Genomic DNA, 19,052 nt, shown 5'->3' with positions numbered 1-19,052 from the left:
TAAGTACATTTGTTTCAAGAAGCTGGTACAATCTTTCAAATACCTGTATCTAAGATTTTATGTGAACATTACTGTTAAGAAAATAAAAAAAAATAGTTACTAGTCAAAAGCCAGGACAACAGAAAATGTCTACACTATAAACATTTCTGCTAGCCTACGTTATAGTTGCAAATGAGTATGTTGGTTTGCTTCATTATGCAGGTGAACTGGAATCCAGTCTTAAGGAATACTGCTAACTTTTTTAGACTAGAACATTTACCTTCCTTCAAAGTCAAGCAGGTCTCCTGATATGAAAGTAGGATGACTAATATTTATAAAATTAATTTTATAAAATCCATTATATAAAATCTTTTGAATTTTTCATAGCCAGATGCTATTTTAGCACTGCAGTAGCTAGGACCATGACTAGTAGAAAAAATCTAACCAATATTAAATGATGTAATTTGATCTTTTTAGCAGAATGGGCTCAAAACCCTATTCTAAAGACTTCTTTTTGGCAAGGAAAAAGACTAAGACAAAAAGGAGGAAAGAACTGCCTGGAGGCCATCCAAAGATCTCTGGCTTTGAATGGGATTGTTGTTAAATGTCAAAGTGCCCTATGTACCTGAGAAAGTCTTATTCATCCTTTGAATGAAGGACAAAAAGAAACAAAAAGGAACCTAGTGATGATGGATTTATCAAATACTGCAAGACATGTTAGAAAAGCAATGTAATAGTTGTTAGAGGAATTAAAAAAAAAAAAGATCACTTAGGGCAAGCCAAGAGGATTGTGTCTGTAGAAAGAAGAAACAAGGCTTTCATTTGAACACTGTGAAAAGTCACCTAAGGACAGGTCAAAGCAGCTTTAGGTAAAGGACACATATACACTTAAAACAATGCCTTTTTGATTTCCAAGGGAAAAATTAAAATCATAATCCTGAAAATTATTTTATATATTACATTTTTACCACCAATTTGTAACAGAGAAAAAAAAAAAATCAGAAAATCCTGCAGTTCACTTCTTGGCGCAAAACCAAAGCTGGAGGCTTTCCTGCTGCCAAGCTGGTATTTGATCAATTATGTACGTTATTGAACACGTACTTCACTGGAACATCATATATATGTTCTTTAACCCTTCTGGAATGATGTACAAGAATACAATGCTGGTGCAACTGTTCAAGGGGCACCAGAAAACTTCAGTTGATATCCTATTTATTACCACTGCAGAGGAAGAAAAATCCCATTTATGTCCCAAGCTCTTGATGACTTCAGTGCTCCCCACTTCCCAATGGTATTCCTGTTTCTTTTCCTCATCCCCTATCAGTCTTGCTCAAAACCTCATGTCTATCTTCCCTTCTCTTTTCTTCAACTACCAATTCATTTCTTTGTTTCTAATCCTTTCCTCTAATGCACAAAGTTTAAATTTAGAATTTCTCTTTCCTTTCTTACTGAAACCATTGCTGTTTCTGTGTAATGGCAGTGAAAACTGCAATAGTCAATTCCCCACGTTGGTGTTTTCCCTATTTTCTAATTAACAACTGGTCAAGAATATCTTTTTGTCTTAGTTCCACATTATAATCTTTTTATAACAGCAGATAACATAAGCCTCCTAGGAATGCCCATAACTAATTCCAAGGATGTGCTCACTACCTTCAGCAAAAATATTAAAAAGTAATACCAATAAAACAACATTTCAAACATTTAGCTCTGTCACATATAGAATCATAGAACAGTTTGGGTTGGAAGGGACCTTTAAAGGTCACCTAGTCCAACCCCCCTGCTGTGGGCAGGGACATCTTCAACTAGATCAGGTTGCTCAGAGCCCCGTCCAACCTGACCTTGAATGTTCCCAGGGATGGGGCATCTACCACCTCTCTGGGCAACCTGGGCCAGTGGTTCACGACCCTCACTGTAAAAAATTTCTTCCTTATATCAAGTCTAAATCTACTTTCTTTTAGTTTAAAACCATTCCCCCTTGTCCTGTCATACAGGACATATGTCTAACAACTTCTAAACTAAATAGAAACTGTTAAGTTTGGAACCCAACAATAACAAATATGGAAAGCATCAGTCACTTTTCTGAAAAGAAAAAAAAGAAAAAAAAGTTATTTTAATATTTTAAACTGTTGTGCTGAAAGACAAGTGTGAGTGTAAACTTCTAATAAGCCACATCCATATAAATTCAGGATACTATGAAGAACAAAGAAATTTGATTTCAAAGAGTATGTGAAATTAGAAGCAATAAAAGTTAAAAAAAAAGCATCTTAAGTTCTAAATGTTTTAATATGAATTTCAATATTACTAAACAAAAGCTTAAGCTAACAAGATTTTGAGGTATGTAATAGCCAGTTTTACATTAAGAAAATTAAGTTTTACATTAAGCATTTGGGAGAAACACCCTATATACTGTTTGACCCTCTATTCAAAACAGATTTTTTAAATATACCTGTGTTCTTCATGCTAATGGAAATGTCTCCTTTTCCTTAACAGCTTCCATTTGTTTTCAACAGCCATTACTAATTGGTTCCAGAGTTAGTATACAGTTTGTAAATTATATCTTAAATAGTAACAATGGACTTACCCTTAAAGACTCCTGGAATGAGGAGGCCTGGTACTGTGCATATTTAGCAATTGTTGTATGAGATCTACTGCTTTCACAACGCCAGATTTTCTTTGTTCCAGTGGGGTCCCAGTTTTCATCTGCTGGCTGCAGCAGCTGTGTCCTCACTTCTACTATGTGTTCATTATTTGCTTCTACCAATGTCTTAGTAGAGAAGAGTCCTAGATCTAATAAATAGGAATAAAATTCATAAATGACAGTTAAAATATAATAAAAAATTTCAGGAAAAGACAACATTAATACTTAAATAAAGTTATGTAAAGGTTTAAACTAAACCATTTTTCCCCCTTAGCCTTCATAACACAGCCCACCTGTAGGTTAAAAATTAAAACTCGTAAAGCTTTTCTGCACGTAACAGTAGAAGCTTAGAAAAAACTTGACAGCTACTGTATGGACTATATTCCAAGAAACATTTTGCATGACATATGTAAACAGATCTGCAAACAATGTTTAAATCTATTACTAATAAAGTATTTTTCAGACTACAGTTTTATGAATGCACTTCCATCATATAACACATTTCCTACCAGCTATGATAATTTTTCTATCTACAGAGTTCAAAATATTGTACACAGCCAGATTATAAATCATTAAATCTAAGCACAAAGACATGTAGCCGTAGTTTTCATAGGAAAAAAGAATATCCGTGAGCTTCTATATCTACAGCTCAGCTCCTCTCTGTGCTCAAGAAAATCTGCTGCATTTTTGGTGGTTTTTTTTGGAGATGATCGAGATTAGAAACAGTAGCAAACTGAGAAATTACACATTACCCTAATTACTTGGAATACACAAGTAAAACAGTATTACAGAAATAAAATATCCACTTCTAAGAACTGAGAGACTTTTTTTTAAAAAACACACACATTTTTTCCCAAAGTAAAAAAAACATAGAAAGTAAACTTACCTAATTTAAGCGCTCCAGCAAGGCCACGTATTACAGTAACTGGGTTGTTTGGATTTGTACAAAATTGATGTAAAGGTGGAAAGAAAGCATCTCGTTTATTTTCCAACTGTAAAATTATAATGGAATATTAGATGTCAGATGAACTTAGACTCCTTATTTGTAAAATAAGAAAGAATAATTAAAAAAAAAAAAAAAAAAAAAAAGAGAAACAACAGAAGGAAGATGGGAATGTTCTCCATTTCCCTGCACTGTGGGGAATGAACAGCTACATCATACAATCCTTTCCATGTTAAAAGCTAGGTTCACTCCTGAAATTAATTTGTTCCTGCAATTTATTTCTTGGCATGAATTATTCCCAGGTTGCTTCGGCTTTTGCAACTCAGGTTTCCTGCAGTTTATTTCTTTATCTGACAGTAGCCTTGTACATTCTCTAAATCTACAGAATTCTCTGAAGAGCAAGGTAATATACTAACTTTCTTTACAGAAGTCAAAAAGCTAATTCTACAGATAATGTATACAAGAAACAGTATAATTAAAAAGACTACTCTCACAGTATATCTCATGTTAATCGGAAAGGTTGATTTGATTTTCTTATGTTTTTGTGCTCCTATGACCTCAATTTTATGCTACAGTCTGCCCTATCTTTTTTTTTTTTCCTTTTTTTTTTTTTTTAAATTGTTGTGAATCTTTTAAAACGCTGAAGACAACTCTTTCAATAAACAAAACACACAATACAGAGTTCCCAAATATTGGGACCCACACTAGCACAGCTACACAATGTGCTGCAACACGGTGACTTACCAGCTTTGTACGGACTCAACAAAGCTGTGATGGACTTTCAACAAGGTAGAATAATTCAGATGCAACACTTGGAGAACAGTTGGAAGCATTACTGCTTCCAACTTAATCTAGCTCTCGGGCAGACTGCTTGTGTAGTATCACACCAAAGTGCCGACTGCTTCTGCTCCCCAAGTTGGGCTGAGCAAAGCTAACTTGAGGTTTTCACACCAGCTGTACGGACATACTATAATTTATTCTGCTGTTATCAAGGAAGTGGACATCCTATAATTTATTCTTCTGTTACTAAGGAAGTTAGCTCAAACTCTTCTAAAGCTATTATGAAACTTTATTTTCAGAACAGAAGTTTTAATGGTAGCATAAGAAAATACTATGCAACTAAAACCTGCCTTCTCCTAATGACATTTTGTTCTTAATATCATGTCAACTTTTACTAATTTTTTCTTGCTATATTTTGAAGCAAATTGTTAGGAGAGTTTAGTTTAATTACTTGCTTGTTTTTACCTAAACTCTCGCTTGCAAAAAATGTACATACATATTTGAAATATTGTACATTGTATCTAAAGAACTGTTTTGCTTATTCTGCCAATATTTTGAGTATTAAAAAAAAAAAAAAAATTCTGAAGCTGTTTTTCCTCTTGTTTACTGAAATTCTTAATTTACAAGTACTTTAAGAGTCAAACTAAGTCTCAAAATTTTCTTTAAGGTTAGCTTATTTTTCCTGCTTATACACTAGTTGGGAGAGCGCTGTAATTAGAATTCAGCTGTGAATCGGGATCTTCAAAATAATACATTATGTAATTCAGATATCCCAATAATTACAAAAGACAGTCAGCAATGTACGTCTACCATTAGATCTACTTACATAAATACTAGGTGTAGGTGGATTCAACTTGTCCTTTGGCAAGGGAGGGTATGGTGGAGGCGGTGGTCGTGGAGGTGGGCATTTATCCAATAGAATACTACTGTTAGATAAGCCATTTTTACCCAGATTCCTAAAAGGAAAGAAGAGCTGCCTCTGTCAATACTTAACAAATAAATATATATTAGTGTCATCTCTTCTGCAAAATAATGATATATAAGGAGAAATCGAATTCAAGATGCAAGTAAAGCTCATATATTTTAATCAAGAATTCTCAGTGTATAATTTGATAATATTCAAAATGATTCCCACTTTGCCTGCCAAATCTGCAACATCACCACTATTAGTTAAAAATATAGCCATTTTAAATAAAAGTATGACTCATTTGACAAAATTTAACAGAGAAAGCAGGTCTCAGATAGAAATAGAGAAGAACCTTATTAGGTCAGCGCTGGCTGGTGGATGATCAATTCATAGCAGCTGAGATAATGCAGTCTGGTAGTGCTGTGCATAGCACTGTGGCAGAGCACAAAGTCAGAAAATGGCAATGTCTCAGCCAAAAAACTGCCGAGTCACAAAAAACAAGTACACTAACGACACTAAATTGAACAACCACCTATCCCTCTTGGACTTACACATTTTGAAGCCAGAAGGAGCCACTGCTGCATAATCCATTTGTTTGAGCAACAGAGGAAAGGACCTACCCTGAGTAAGTTGCAGTGTCAACACCTGTATGTGCACTTGAGTGAGAACCTCGCTTGTTGTATTTGCAACCTTTCTCCGGAGATTTCCAGATGTGGATAACCACCTGTATGTGTGTTAACTTTTCCTATAATGAATGACCTGAAAAATCTGCATTCTGAGCTTGTCTATATTCAATTTCCAGTCACTATCACCAGGAAAGTACGTATTAACAAAACCATCCCTTAAATTTTGTTTGTTAAAAATGACTCAACTACTTCAAAATTCTTCAAACTAAACGCTATTCAAATTCTTCTTCCAACCTCACTTGATTCACTAGCTGTTGTTACCACCTCTCAATACCCCACAAAATGGGGTATTTCTAATGCATAATTTAGTCACGTATCTTCATAAAACTCACTGGTTACAATAAAGTTGTTCTGATAACAACAGTCTTCAGCAGAAAACACATCTGACATATTAGATGAAACTCCTAGCAATAGAGCGTGTCTCTAAAACACAGAAACTTTAACACTGGCACTGAGAAACATCGTAGAGCTGGATGCTGGCATGTGAGAGCACTGCTTCAAATCAAGCTACCCCAAACCATGAATAAGATGGACTTGGGACTTAAGATCAGATCAGACTGACTGTTATGACATACACTTTAAAGAAAATGAGCAAACATTTCACCTACCCCGGACTGCAGCAAAGATGAGCATCCTGAGAAACTGGTGCTCATCATGACAAACAAGTCAGTCATTCAGTTCAGAACTTATGTCAGCTTTCTAACTCATCCATTGCTCTCCTCTCACAGAAGATCAGAGCAATACGGACAGAGACATATTTAACAACTGTCTCCAAAGCACGCCCGTCAAAATACCAAACACGGGTTATTCTTTGTGCTAGGTGAGTCTAATGCCAGAATAAATTGCAACTTCAAAGCAACTGAAGGAGCAATGTGGAAACTTTGACTAGGCATCCAACTTGGCAAAAACCTCACTGACCAATGCTTAATGTCTGATGTAGTTCTTGCAAAGACCTTATTGCCCCCCCCCCAACCCATGGCAATATAAAATGACCATCACCCAAAGAAATTTATCGACCATGGTTGCATGAATCTGAGATTCAGACCATCTAGACCAAGTGAAACTATAATCTGAATAGCGGGTATTAGAAGTAACTATAATCTTTGCATTACCAAACTGCAAAATAAAACCAAGAAAAGCAAATGCATAGTATTAAAAATCAAAGAGAACTATGACAAAATTCAGTTTGAATTGATAAACCCTTCTCAGGCAATTTCTAAGGCAAGAAACATGAGAAAGACTGAACCTGAAGAAAAAGGGACATTGCTCAGAACTAGCATGACTTAAGCTACTATAGTCACAAGAAGATAATCACCACAGCAAAAGCTCAGTAAAGCCAGGGTACATGGGATCTTCAGGGAAGGGGGACAACAGAGAAAGGAGAAACTCCTGTATACTTAGAGAAATGACAGGTCTGAAAAGGCAAAGGAGATACAGAAGAAAGCAGACAGTAAAGAGAAAAAGATCAGATGAACAGAGATATCTCATAAACCCACCACTTGAAGCCGATACTACCAAATGTATGCCACAGTTTCCTATTAAGTTACTAAAACCTTGTGCCGAAATTTCAAGAGAGGAAAGGGGCCAAAGAAAAGCAAAGCTGAGATAGGAAAACACTCATAATTCAAGTGGCACAGCAAACAGATAGGCTGAATATTTAAAGTTGTCTTTAACAGACCAGTTTCACTCTACCATATTTTTTTTATCCACTAATCAGAATAACTTACTATTAATAACAATACACGAGAGCTATTAAAGAATAATGCCGTAATTGATAGTGTGCAAAACAGAACAACGGATGTTATAAAAAACACCACAGAAGTACTAAAAAGATTTGCTACTGGCACCTGAAATGAGCAGTGTGCCGGCCCCTCCACCTCTGGAAATAGAGAATTATGGCCATGGCAATTTTTGACCACAGCAACCGTCAGGAAAACCTCACACATCTGTTTCAAGAGCGTATTTGTTGTGAGGATTTCATACTGGCTGAAAGAGGCAACAGATGCAATGCTTGAGAAAAAAACAAGCCTGATTTAGGCCTCAAAAAGAAACTGGATGCCCAGTCATCTACAATGCTGTGATGGAGGAATGAAGATAAAGACAGGCTTTACTAATTTAAATTGACTTTCCAGAGGTAATCGGCTTTTCGCAGACTGCGCAGGCAGGAGAACACCCTTCATTCCTGCAGAGTGGGAAGAGAAGGTAGGAGCGGCTGTCAGCCTCAGAAAGGCAAGGACAGAGATGCACACTGATGTGCAGCATTGTCCTGAATCAAACCTGCAGCTCTCGGACCACTGCAATTTGCTTCATGGGTAAAAGCAACAACTCATGCAACTGCTTTATGCTGAGGACTGAACTCAAACTGCCATGCTTATGAGTGACACCAACCACTGTGGAGGAAACAGGTGCCTGAATTTCACGTAACTAAGGCACCTCTTGAATAATCAATCACCAGATTCATTAAAACACCCTTTTTTTTTTCCCCGTTTTACTGCTTTCTATGATACATTCCCACACCTTCTAAAAACAGTTTACAGCCTTCAGTCTTTGAGAACAACTTCCCCTCTGGTTGTACCAAAACACAGTGTCAACCAGTTTCGCAACAGTCACCTCTATGAATGATAAACAACAATTCTCTGGCCTGCTCTGTCAGAGCTCATGGATCTATGTTATCCAGGCCTCTGGCTTAAAAATGCCAAATTTAAGTGTAACTACTGATTAACCTTCTCCTTGATTATTGTGAAAACAGAGGGTGTTATCGTACATCCCATGATGTGAACATCGTATCTGCCTTTTTCCCAAGCACAGAACAAAAATATTTACTGAACTCTTTTGCCTCTATCGACTAATAGCTCTGTGCAGTCATTAAGCATTAGTGTTTTTTGTGTTTCTTCTTTTTCGTTCTTGGCTATAGTTTTCCTCTCCCAAACTTCTTTTCTGAGTTTTCTAGGACTCTTAGCTTCAGGACTTTTAAAAATATCTGCCCCCTTTTTTTTTTTTTAATTGGGAGACTGTGACTTTTTGACGATCATGAGAAGTTCCTAAACAATTTCCAGTTATCTATACATTTGGATTTTAGGAACACTTTACAGGCCAAAACAGAGTAAGTTACAATCATTTGCACCTAAGCAGTTATTTTTGTTGTGAAGTCAGTCTGTTTAAGTGAATTAGTATTTGAGGATTAGCTGCATGAGAATTAACAAGGTTTTACCGCTCAAGAGATTATAGTTATTCTGAAGAACAAAATTAATACCCTCTCTTCCCCAAATAAAAATCACATTTAACATTAATATAAGGAACTGTGGATTTATGTGATACTCTATCTCAAATCTATTAGAATTAATTAATCTACAAAGAAGAATGAACAAAACATTTTAAAAGTGTGCCTGCAGAAGGAATCAGTTGAAGCACTGGGATGCACAGTACTTACTTGACCCAGTCCTGATTCAAAACAGGAATACACGGCCTTCCTTAACAATTAGTGGATACAATTAATTGCTTTCATACTGCAAGTTATTACAAAAACACAGAAAAATGTCTGTCAACACCCATCACCCTTGGAAGGAGGCGGTTACTCAACGCCCAACTTGGGCCCTCTGAGGCTCACCTCCCCAAGCTCCTTCTACAGCCAGTAAAGAGAGAGAGATGAGCTTTCAAAGGGGAATATAAAGAAGTTAAGTCAAGCTTACATTATGCTTAAATGCAAGTAATACCAGATAATTATACAACCTGCTTCTCATGCAATTCTCTACCCCAGCCTTTCACAACCAGGTATGAGCTGGCAATACTCCCAGATATCTTTCTTTTTAAACCTACAGAAATCCTACAATAGAATTGTGGATTTTCTCATTATGCAAATATATTTCTAATAATTTTTGAATTCTGTTCTGGTTTTGACCTCAATAGTATAGGTTGGCAGTGAATTTCATAGGTTAATTATATGTTATGTAAGAAGTAATGTTCCTTTTTTTCTTTTCTTAATGACTTTTACATCTTTCCTTTCTATTTTATTTGCTAATCACCTTTTCTTAGGCTATAAGACAAACAGAATCACATTAATGACTTATGTAAGAAAAGCATTACAACAAGTGGTACCAAACTTTTTCATACGCTTGCCTTCCCTCTAAACTATGAATTTTTCATATGTTTCTTTAATCCCAGATAATTCTGCTTCCCATCTGCAGATTTCTGTATTTGCCTTTTGAAACAAAACGGAGTATCTTACTCTAAGCAGGATTTAGCTTGTGAAATCACAGTATTTCAAATTTTATTCTTAAAACTTTTGCTATGGTGAAGTTGACTTGCCAGAAATAATGTGCCTTTAGAGCAATTGAACAATTTTGCCTTCGAGCCAAAAAAGTCTTTTGCTTACAGACAAAGAAACCTCCCAATAAAACAAAAATTGCTTTTGTTGGTTTTGTTTTTAAGAACAAAACACAAACTTAATCCAGCTCCTTTCTCCACAAAGTACTTCCCCTCAAATAGATTTAGGCTCTTTGCCTCTCAGTTGCAGAGCTCCCAAACTAGTGATTCACTAATTGACTTCACAAAGCAGGCTTAATTGCCAGGGAGAAGCACCTTCAGAAAGCTCAGCCCAAGTTTGCTTCTGCCACAGAGCCCACCGAGCAATATGTCTGTCCACTTTAGCCTCTGCATTGCTTTTCCCGCTCCTCCCCATGAAGCTTATTTCTTACGCTTGTGTACATGCTGGCCACTTGTGTACATGCTGGCCATTTATCAGACCCTTTTCCAGACTGTTTAGCCCAGACCATCTTCGTTTGCCATCCTATACTTTTATCATTTTACAAGTTCCCTTGAGAGGCAGCTAATCTCTCCTGGTCTCCTGTCACTTTCTTTTCTCAATTGGTAGCTCTCTCTCTACTCTTCCTCTTTGCACACCAAGCAAAAAGAACTATAAAAGGCATGTTAGCCCCTTTTAATATGCATTACCATCAAGCCTACACGTCTCACTTGCCTTCCCCAATTAATCCAAATTGGTAAAGCTTTCAAGTTCAGAAATGCCTTAGAGTTTTCAGATTACTCTTTCCATATACCACCATAAAAATGACAACAGCAACTTTCAGCTGACACAAAGTTGCCCAGTTATCCAGCTGGGCTCTTTAGAATTGTTTGAGGACCTCTTGCACGGACTTCTCTAAGTCATTATCAAACAAAAGTTTTGTTTGGAGCTTTGCCTGTTCTTTCAAGGCTGTGAACAAGCTTTAATAAATAATGATTAAAAAAAAAAAAAACACTAAGCTATTTCTTATTTCTCTTATGAGAAACAAAACAAGTCAACTCAGGAACTTCTCTACACTGCTTAAAGGAAGGACTTAACCTCACGTCAGTTTTAGAAAGGGCAAGTGAGGGACCCTCTTAACTGAGACGGATACTGGATTTTTAACATCACTCCTCCAGGACATTAATTAGATGCACCAGTTGAAACACAGAGCTAGAAATCAGCTGGTTTCACTTCAGTAGAAATAAACAGCTCAAGTGTTAAATCTCAAGTCTTGTGGTAACATTTCATTAATTCTCCTTTCTCCTCCTCTTGAGGATTGCTCACAGGGAAAAGATACTTACATTTCTAAGAGTACAGAAAAGAGCTTTTGGTAACAGTCTTTTTAAGGAGACCTGACACACAACGAGACAAAGCAGCACACTCCTCTTTTTTTCCCACGTATTAACGATGAGCTTTTCTAATAACAAACTCACAGTAGTTATTCCTAGCATATTTTTTTCTTTTAACCACACGGTTTTCACTTATGCTCAAAATTACTTTTTTTTTTTTTTTTAAAATGACCCCAACAGGGGACTTTCTCGAGGAACCTAAGGAAGGATAATTAATTTAATAGTACACTCTTCTATCTGTAATTTTGCTCAGAGGCTTAAAGAAATTTAGTTTACTACGTAGACAGTTTACCAAATATAATAATTCAGTTGTTTCACAACCACCTTAAAATTTACTGTTGCAATCAGTTTTATTGGTAGGGAAGACTAACCAGATCACACTTACACTTCCCAGAATCACTTCCTCAATTCTCTTTCAACCGTACACTGCAACAGCAGTTTAACAAGATGAGCACATTTGTTACCCTACTGTTCTCCAGAACAGCATCTTAATGAGATTTGCATATTTTACTCAATAGCTCAGCTACTGCATTTCTAAATTCCTTGTAGCTTTTCAATGAACATTGTCTAGCCCTTCAAGGGAAGCTCCTTCTAGAACTATCAACTGCTATGCCAGCACCTTCTGTTTGACCCCTTCTCAGCCTCCTGAACAACCTCATTTCACTGCACGAATAGAATAGGTCTCTGTTAAGTATTTCCTCAACATTCTCACTGAGGAAGATGGCTAACTTCTCAGCCTCTGCAATTATTTTGCCCTGCGTAAGCACTCATGTTAGTCTTTGGCAAAACAAAACATTTACCAAGCCTGTTCCTACAGACCAGACAACCTATTCACGTATAATAAAAAAGGAATCAAACGGAGTTTTCTATTTGGCATGTGTTTTGCATTTTATGATACAAAGCATCTCCTTTCACCTAATGGCTTCACTCGAGCAGCTTTTATTAAGACGACACTTGTTTACATAAAGCAAAATTACAATCTCACAGCATTTATTTCTCCTTGACTACTTCCATTTTTATTTTATTGTAATGCATGATTTCTGAACCCCTTTTCTAATAATTGCTTTTACCTTAAAAAACACCAAACTTCCATGTCTCTGATGTTCCTTTGTTCTTAAGCCACAAGCAAAATACTAGCAACATTAACAAACAAGTCAGTTTCTGTTGCTTCCTGGTAAAATCCCTCCTGTGAGATGAGGAACTTCATTATACTGCAGTTCACTATCCTGTAGTAGGTCAATTATAGTTACGTTGTGAATCAACTCTTGTGCATTACTTAATCCCTAACTGCTAATAATTTCAGGTCTTTTGTGCTCTAAGCACAAATAAACCTGTAGGGTCTAAAAGATGTGAAAAATGGCTTCTCTTGGACAAGACTTTGAAAAAAAGATTATTTAACAAATAGACTTCTGAGCAATTTCATTGTGACTTAAAACTAACATAAACACTTTTGTTTTGAAGTAAGCATATAGTAAACAGAGCCAAATGGAGACTAATGAGAAGGAAAATAAAAATGATGAATCTAGAGCTCCAGCTGTAAAAAAGCAAGTTACACCCACCTGTTCCTATCTGCCAAAATGTCTTTTTTTCCCTAGAGAATACCATCAGGACAACAGGGCAACAGACTGTATCAAGTAAGTATTGTCAGAGAGCAAGAAGAATATGCCAGAAGATAACATATTATAATTATTCACATTAGAGATGAAGCCTGAATGTCTTTCTGAACATATCAAATGAAATGTGTAGCATATGTGTGTAACAACTGGCAAATATTAATACATTTAAGGCCCAATCCAGTGTAGCTCCAATATATAAAAACTAATACTACAGAACAACTCCCCTCTCCCTGTGCATGAAGTTTATTCTAGCACAGGTGTTTGGGGTTTTGTTTGTTTGTTTTTAAGGGGAAAAAAAAAAAATCAAATAATTGCTTTCAGGTTTTCTATTGTGGATAGCTTTTCTGCAATTTTTACAGTAATTCTAAAAATCAACATTTTTGGTCACAAATTCACTTTTGTACCCCAAGATACCACTTATAGAGATAGCGCCCAAATGTAATCAGGACTATGAGAATTACTTTCAATTCTTTGTTTTTGCATTACCTTACCCTGTGTTAAAATAAAGGTTAACATGCAATATTGAAGTTCATAGTATCTGATATTTAGTATATAAACATCTTCTATTCTACTATGTATAAAGGTTGACTTATTTTGCAAATAAGCAGGGCTTTCAGCAGAGTATCTTTCAGTATTCTCCCCTCTAGACATTTTTCCCTATGTCAATCGTGCACACAGTATCTATGACAAGGATGTTCTCCCCAGAGCTCTGCATGCATGCACACCTTCAAACTCTACACATTTTAAGCCCAAAGCAAGGGCTAATCAGCTAGTTAGTACATGGCTGGGATAGTCTTGTCCTCAAATTTATGCATGTAAACTGTAAGACATATAAGGATAGCAGGAAAAAACCCTACTAATATATTATAAAGTGGTTATATTATATCCAGTTATTATTTCTATTAGTACGAAAAAAACATGTAGACAGGACCTTTTCCCTAACAGGTAACCAGCCCTAGCATAGGTCAGGAACAGTAATAATGAGTATAACAGAATTTTTACATATGAGAAATCATCCGTCTGGTTGCCTTTACACTTTAGGCTTACCCTGAAAATGTTGCAATTGTTACCTTGTTGCCAGTCCCACAAAATTTCTCAGAATGTCTTGTTATTATTAGAAGACATATGCAGACACTTTCCAGCAAGCATAGTTTGATGAGGAGAGATCCTGTCTCTAACCTTTTAAAAGCAGTCCCAGCCCAGACTGAAGCATTTCTTGACCTCCAAGTTGCTAAAAAACCAAGTCTCTCCTCCACTTTTCCCATTGCTCATCTTTATTATCCAGCTTCTAAGTCCTCTGCCTTGCTGAATTAAGGTGCAGACAGGCTGAAGAGGGAGCTCTCAATCTCTGCTCAGTAAGAAAGAAAGTAAAAGGCACATCTAACACTTTTTGAGCTGTCTGCAAACGGCATGGGACAACGCTTACCTCCCTTGAAAAATGATTACGTGAGCCTGGGAAAAAATAAGGACTATATGAACCCAAGTGAAACACTGTAGAAGACGACAAGAGACCTGATCACCACATTAGGAAGTACTTTTTTAAGGGTCAGTATTTCATAATTAGTATCCCTGAACACTGTTAGAATCTTTTATGTACAATTTAAAGCAGAACTTTCTATCATCCCAGCGAGCAAGCTAAAGAAAGCACAATGGCCATGGCAAAGATCTATAGGTTCTGGCCATGCTTAAAACTCAGCCCTTCTGCACTAAATTCACAAGTTCGAGTTGGTGTCTGCCAATAGTCTTTGGCAGGCAGATTTGCTCTGCCTCTCCTTAGACAAGGTGCAGCTAGAAACTCAGTAGCCAGTACTCAGCAGTGCTCAGCCATGCCTGTGACTCGCTGGAAAGCTGCGCACCAGCCTGGGCAAGAGCTACACCGCGGCACCTCCGCATCGGCTCTCCAGCTCCAAGCACAGGAGGAGCCGCCCTGCACCTGCCTGCCTGCAGCAGAGTTTACCTTTGCTTAGAAAAGCCACTGCAGACACTTCTGTGTCACTCACAACAAAGTTTTTTAAGTTTCTTTTGCTATAACGAAGCCGCAGTTTTTAAAGTAGACTAAAGATAGAAAAATACCTTTATTATCCTCCCTTTATTTTAGAAATTAAGTATCACTGGGAATACAACCTCTATCAATGAGCACAAAAGTAAAGGCTTGTATTAAGAGCCATTTTAGGATTTTTGTAGTAAAAATGGCTTCAACGTTTTGCTTCTGAACAAAACTGCAGCTCTTACCTATAAAGAGCTTGATAAACAGCGTACTAAAACAATAAAAATGCAACATCTGACTAGAGGAACTCATTTCCCATACTCTCCCAAGAAAGCTACATGCAAATTTCTGCTAAGCCAATTTTGAAGACACAGATCAGCTCAACTTCAAGAACAATCTTTAAGTCTGTAACAATTTCTTTTATGTGTATTTGCAATGCACTCATCTAACACCAGACATTGAAGTTAGTTTTATACAAGAACACATACATGGTCCCAATTAAAAGCAGCTGTTAAAACTCTTCATTTTTATGAATGCAATAGGTGTAGAAACTTTACTTGAAAATGAACATTACAAGACTTGCACATTAGAAACTAGTAACTCTCAATCACCGTAACAGACGCAGCTTTTTTGCATTTAACTGATTTATGTGGGTGCAGTGAAAGAAGGATATAAATGTGCTTTTGTCACTCTTTTAACATCAAAAAGGGTAATGCTCAAAAGCACCACATTCGCTGTATAATCCTAAATAAAATATTTTGGAGTAAAATATATTGAGATGGTAAAAATTCCAACAAGAATTCTGACACCAGAAAAATACAGATAACGTTTCAACTAGAACTGTAAACACAGTTAAGTATGGAAAATAGCAGTTACAAACCAAAACATTCAATAACCATGTGATTATGATTAAAGGGACCTCTGTGAACTTTAAAGGCATCTTATGTAACTTTTTCACAAATGGCAACAACTATAAGACATGGATACAGAAATTATAATGCTCTAAATCGTCATTTCAATTTCTCAGTATGTTTGCATTTCAAATAAAATTCTGTTGAGAAAGAAGGCAAATCTCTCCAAAGACTACCTAGAAAATCTAAGGACTTTGAGACAGTCTACACAGGGAAGGCTGTCAGCAGTAAGCACGAAGTGTGAATTTGCAAAGCTAACTACTATCTGACAGGTTCCCTGCTAGCACGTGTAAGCATGAGCTCACTCTACCTTTGAAGGAGAATTAATTACTTCTGAAAAGCTTTGTCTAAACTGTGTCTATGGAATTTCCTCCACTTGCAATGGAATAAACTATCTTATGTTTAATGGATATTAAGACTGATAACATGGTGCATTAATACCGGACAGTTACATACAGGAAACAGAGTTTACCATTAACCAGTTTTCCTGTGTAGGTAAAGTTTCAGTGTGTACCATAAAGCTGTCTAAGGAAAGGTGACTGAATGTCTCAAACTTATCTATGTAACTAACACATGATACTTCTGCCTGCCAGCACATTCATACTCCACAGGAGCTCCAGAGTACCTATATACTCCAAAGCTTCATAAAGGAACCTTTACCCTTCTAAGTGAAGACAAAATTGGAAGTATCGCTGCCAGCTTTAATGGAAAACTAAGCTAGCCAGTGAAATACTTTTCCATTTTCATATATTTTAAGTGGCGGCACTTGTAACATGGTCCATGAAAAACTCCTACGATACTTTGAGATGCCTAAGGATCTCACTCTGATGATGAAACTTCTTCAGTGATGAAACAGCACAGTGCAATAATAAGAGCAACACTATATGCAGAGCTCTGCTATTGTGCAGGATGTCTAAATATAGGGCTTGTAAGTGGTGTGGGGGGACAAAAGTCTCAGAAGGTTGCAGAACAATCACTAAGTCTTAGAAAAAAAAATTATTACTACTGTGGCAAAATACATCTTTCTTTGATGCAGGGGAGTCTACAAAATTATCCTTTTTATTGATAGAGCCTGTATCTAATGAAAGAGTTGGGTTTGAAAGAGACTCTGAAAATGTGCTTGCTGGATATAACCATCAAATCCCAGCAGTCTGACTTCTGCTGGAGGTTCCTACCCTCTGACAACTACACCAGTGTTGTCACTGTGTCACACCAATAACCCAAACTATGCAACCCTCACAGATGCATTTCCATTTCTTTTTCTTTGAAAAGAAGGGGGAGTTTACCTGCCATTTTTGGTGATTTAACAACACTGAGATAAGAAATAAATAGCTAAGAAGTATATAGAAATGTCAAGGCGTGGAGCCTGGTGTTTCTGCTACACTGCTTTTTAGTAAGACAGACCTAGGAATCACCAGAAGCATAAGGGAATGCATTTAAGCTGACTACGTGGGTATAAAATGAGCCTAATCATTCTAGTGCCAACAAGCCTGTCAAGAAGATGGGACTTATGTGTCAGAAATGATCGTTGGCAGATTTAGCTGCAGTAGTTTAAGATATTATTGCCCTCAGTCCACCATCCTCCTCTGCCAGAGGCCACTGGCTATTGCACAGGTGGCTAAATTTGCTGCATTCTATACCACTATATCACTATATCTATACCACTGTAGCTTACAGTATAACATCTTTGCCAGAAGTCACTGCTAAGAAGCATCATCTGAAACTTCTATAACCTAGTCTTCCACACTCCATGCCATTCTGTATTACTAGCAATGAAGACACCAGGGAAAATGCTGTGCAATTTGCACAACTACACTGCAATCATTGCCAGGTTTCCTAGTGACTGGCCTCACTTTTTGCCTTAACCCATCATGCATCTGATCTAAAATGATTCAAGCTTACTGACTAAAGACAAAAAACAACAGTAACATACCCGCTAATCAACTGGAATATAAGATGGACCAAGACTTATGCCTCTGAAGAGTCAAAACTATCTGCACTGTCATGCGACAGACTTACAACTAGCTGAAAGACTGCATTTTTAAAGCACAATCCACCACATGAACAGCTCTTATACTTAAGCTATAGGTACTGAAACCACCAATATCAACAGAGCCATCTCTGCGACCGAACTGGAAGGACAAGCTGATACACCAGATAGCTGTGTGACTACGCAGAGGAACATCAACAGGCGGAAGAAATGGGCCAACATGAATCTCATGAATTTCAGCAAAGGAAAATGCCAAATCCTGCACCAGGGGAAGAATAACCCCATGCACCAGTACATAAGAAAACAAACATTTTTACTTTAGGGGTGACCAAACACTGAAGCGGCTTGTCCAGGCAGGTTGTGGAGTCTCCATCCTTGGAAGTACTCAAAACCTGGCTGGATGTGGTCCTGAGCAACCTGCTCTAGTTGGCCCTGCTGGAAGCTGGGAGGTTGGATGAGATGATTCTCCAGAGGTCCCTTCCCAGACCTCCCACCTCAACCATTCCGTGAGTATTTATCAGTTCTGCAATGAGAACACTGATTTGTTATGACAGACCAAATCTGGACGACTTATTTGTATAAAGAAAAAAAAAAAAGATTTTTAAGAGCTTAATACCAGCACTGAACATGATTTATTTTTTTTTTTTAAAAATAGCCATAATTTCCAACATCTAAACCGCTGCTGTTGTTTCTTATCTAAGGAGAAGTGCTTGTATTGTCCCTATAAACTATGCCTATAGAAGACAACTGGTTAATGAGTAAAAGAAAAAAAAAAATCCAAGAACTGATTTTCTTTTTGTAGGAGCTGTATCAAAGCTCCTTATAGAAATTAAGCCTTAAATCCCATGAAAAGGATACATGTTTTGAAGCAATAAATGTATCTGTCATTTACTGATATCAAGTCCCTATTTCAGAAGTCTTTGTTCTATAAGAAAACAATCTCATAAATGCTAAAAATAAAAGCATATTGATGTCACCATTAGA

The 19,052-nt window shown here is 36.9% G+C and overlaps 1 protein-coding gene across 5 annotated transcripts in view; it reads right to left on the bottom strand.

The window, feature by feature from the left end:
• The window catches only part of KDM6A (lysine (K)-specific demethylase 6A), a 51,720-nt gene that overhangs the window by 18,084 nt on the left and 14,584 nt on the right, over positions 1 to 19,052 (bottom strand). For all 5 annotated transcript variants that reach the window (XM_009574908.1, XM_009574912.1, XM_009574911.1 and 2 more), the window contains 3 exons: positions 5,167 to 5,296; positions 3,504 to 3,609; positions 2,561 to 2,766 (listed from right to left, as the gene is read on the bottom strand). In XM_009574908.1, the coding sequence (XP_009573203.1) occupies positions 2,561 to 2,766; positions 3,504 to 3,609; positions 5,167 to 5,296 (442 nt within the window). The remainder of the gene's footprint in view (positions 1 to 2,560; positions 2,767 to 3,503; positions 3,610 to 5,166; positions 5,297 to 19,052) is intronic.

Source organism: Fulmarus glacialis, unplaced genomic scaffold (genome assembly GCF_000690835.1).
Source record: "Fulmarus glacialis isolate BGI_N327 unplaced genomic scaffold, ASM69083v1 scaffold23883, whole genome shotgun sequence".
NCBI classification, from domain to species: domain Eukaryota; kingdom Metazoa; phylum Chordata; class Aves; order Procellariiformes; family Procellariidae; genus Fulmarus; species Fulmarus glacialis.
This window is presented reverse-complemented; position numbering and strand designations above follow the sequence as displayed.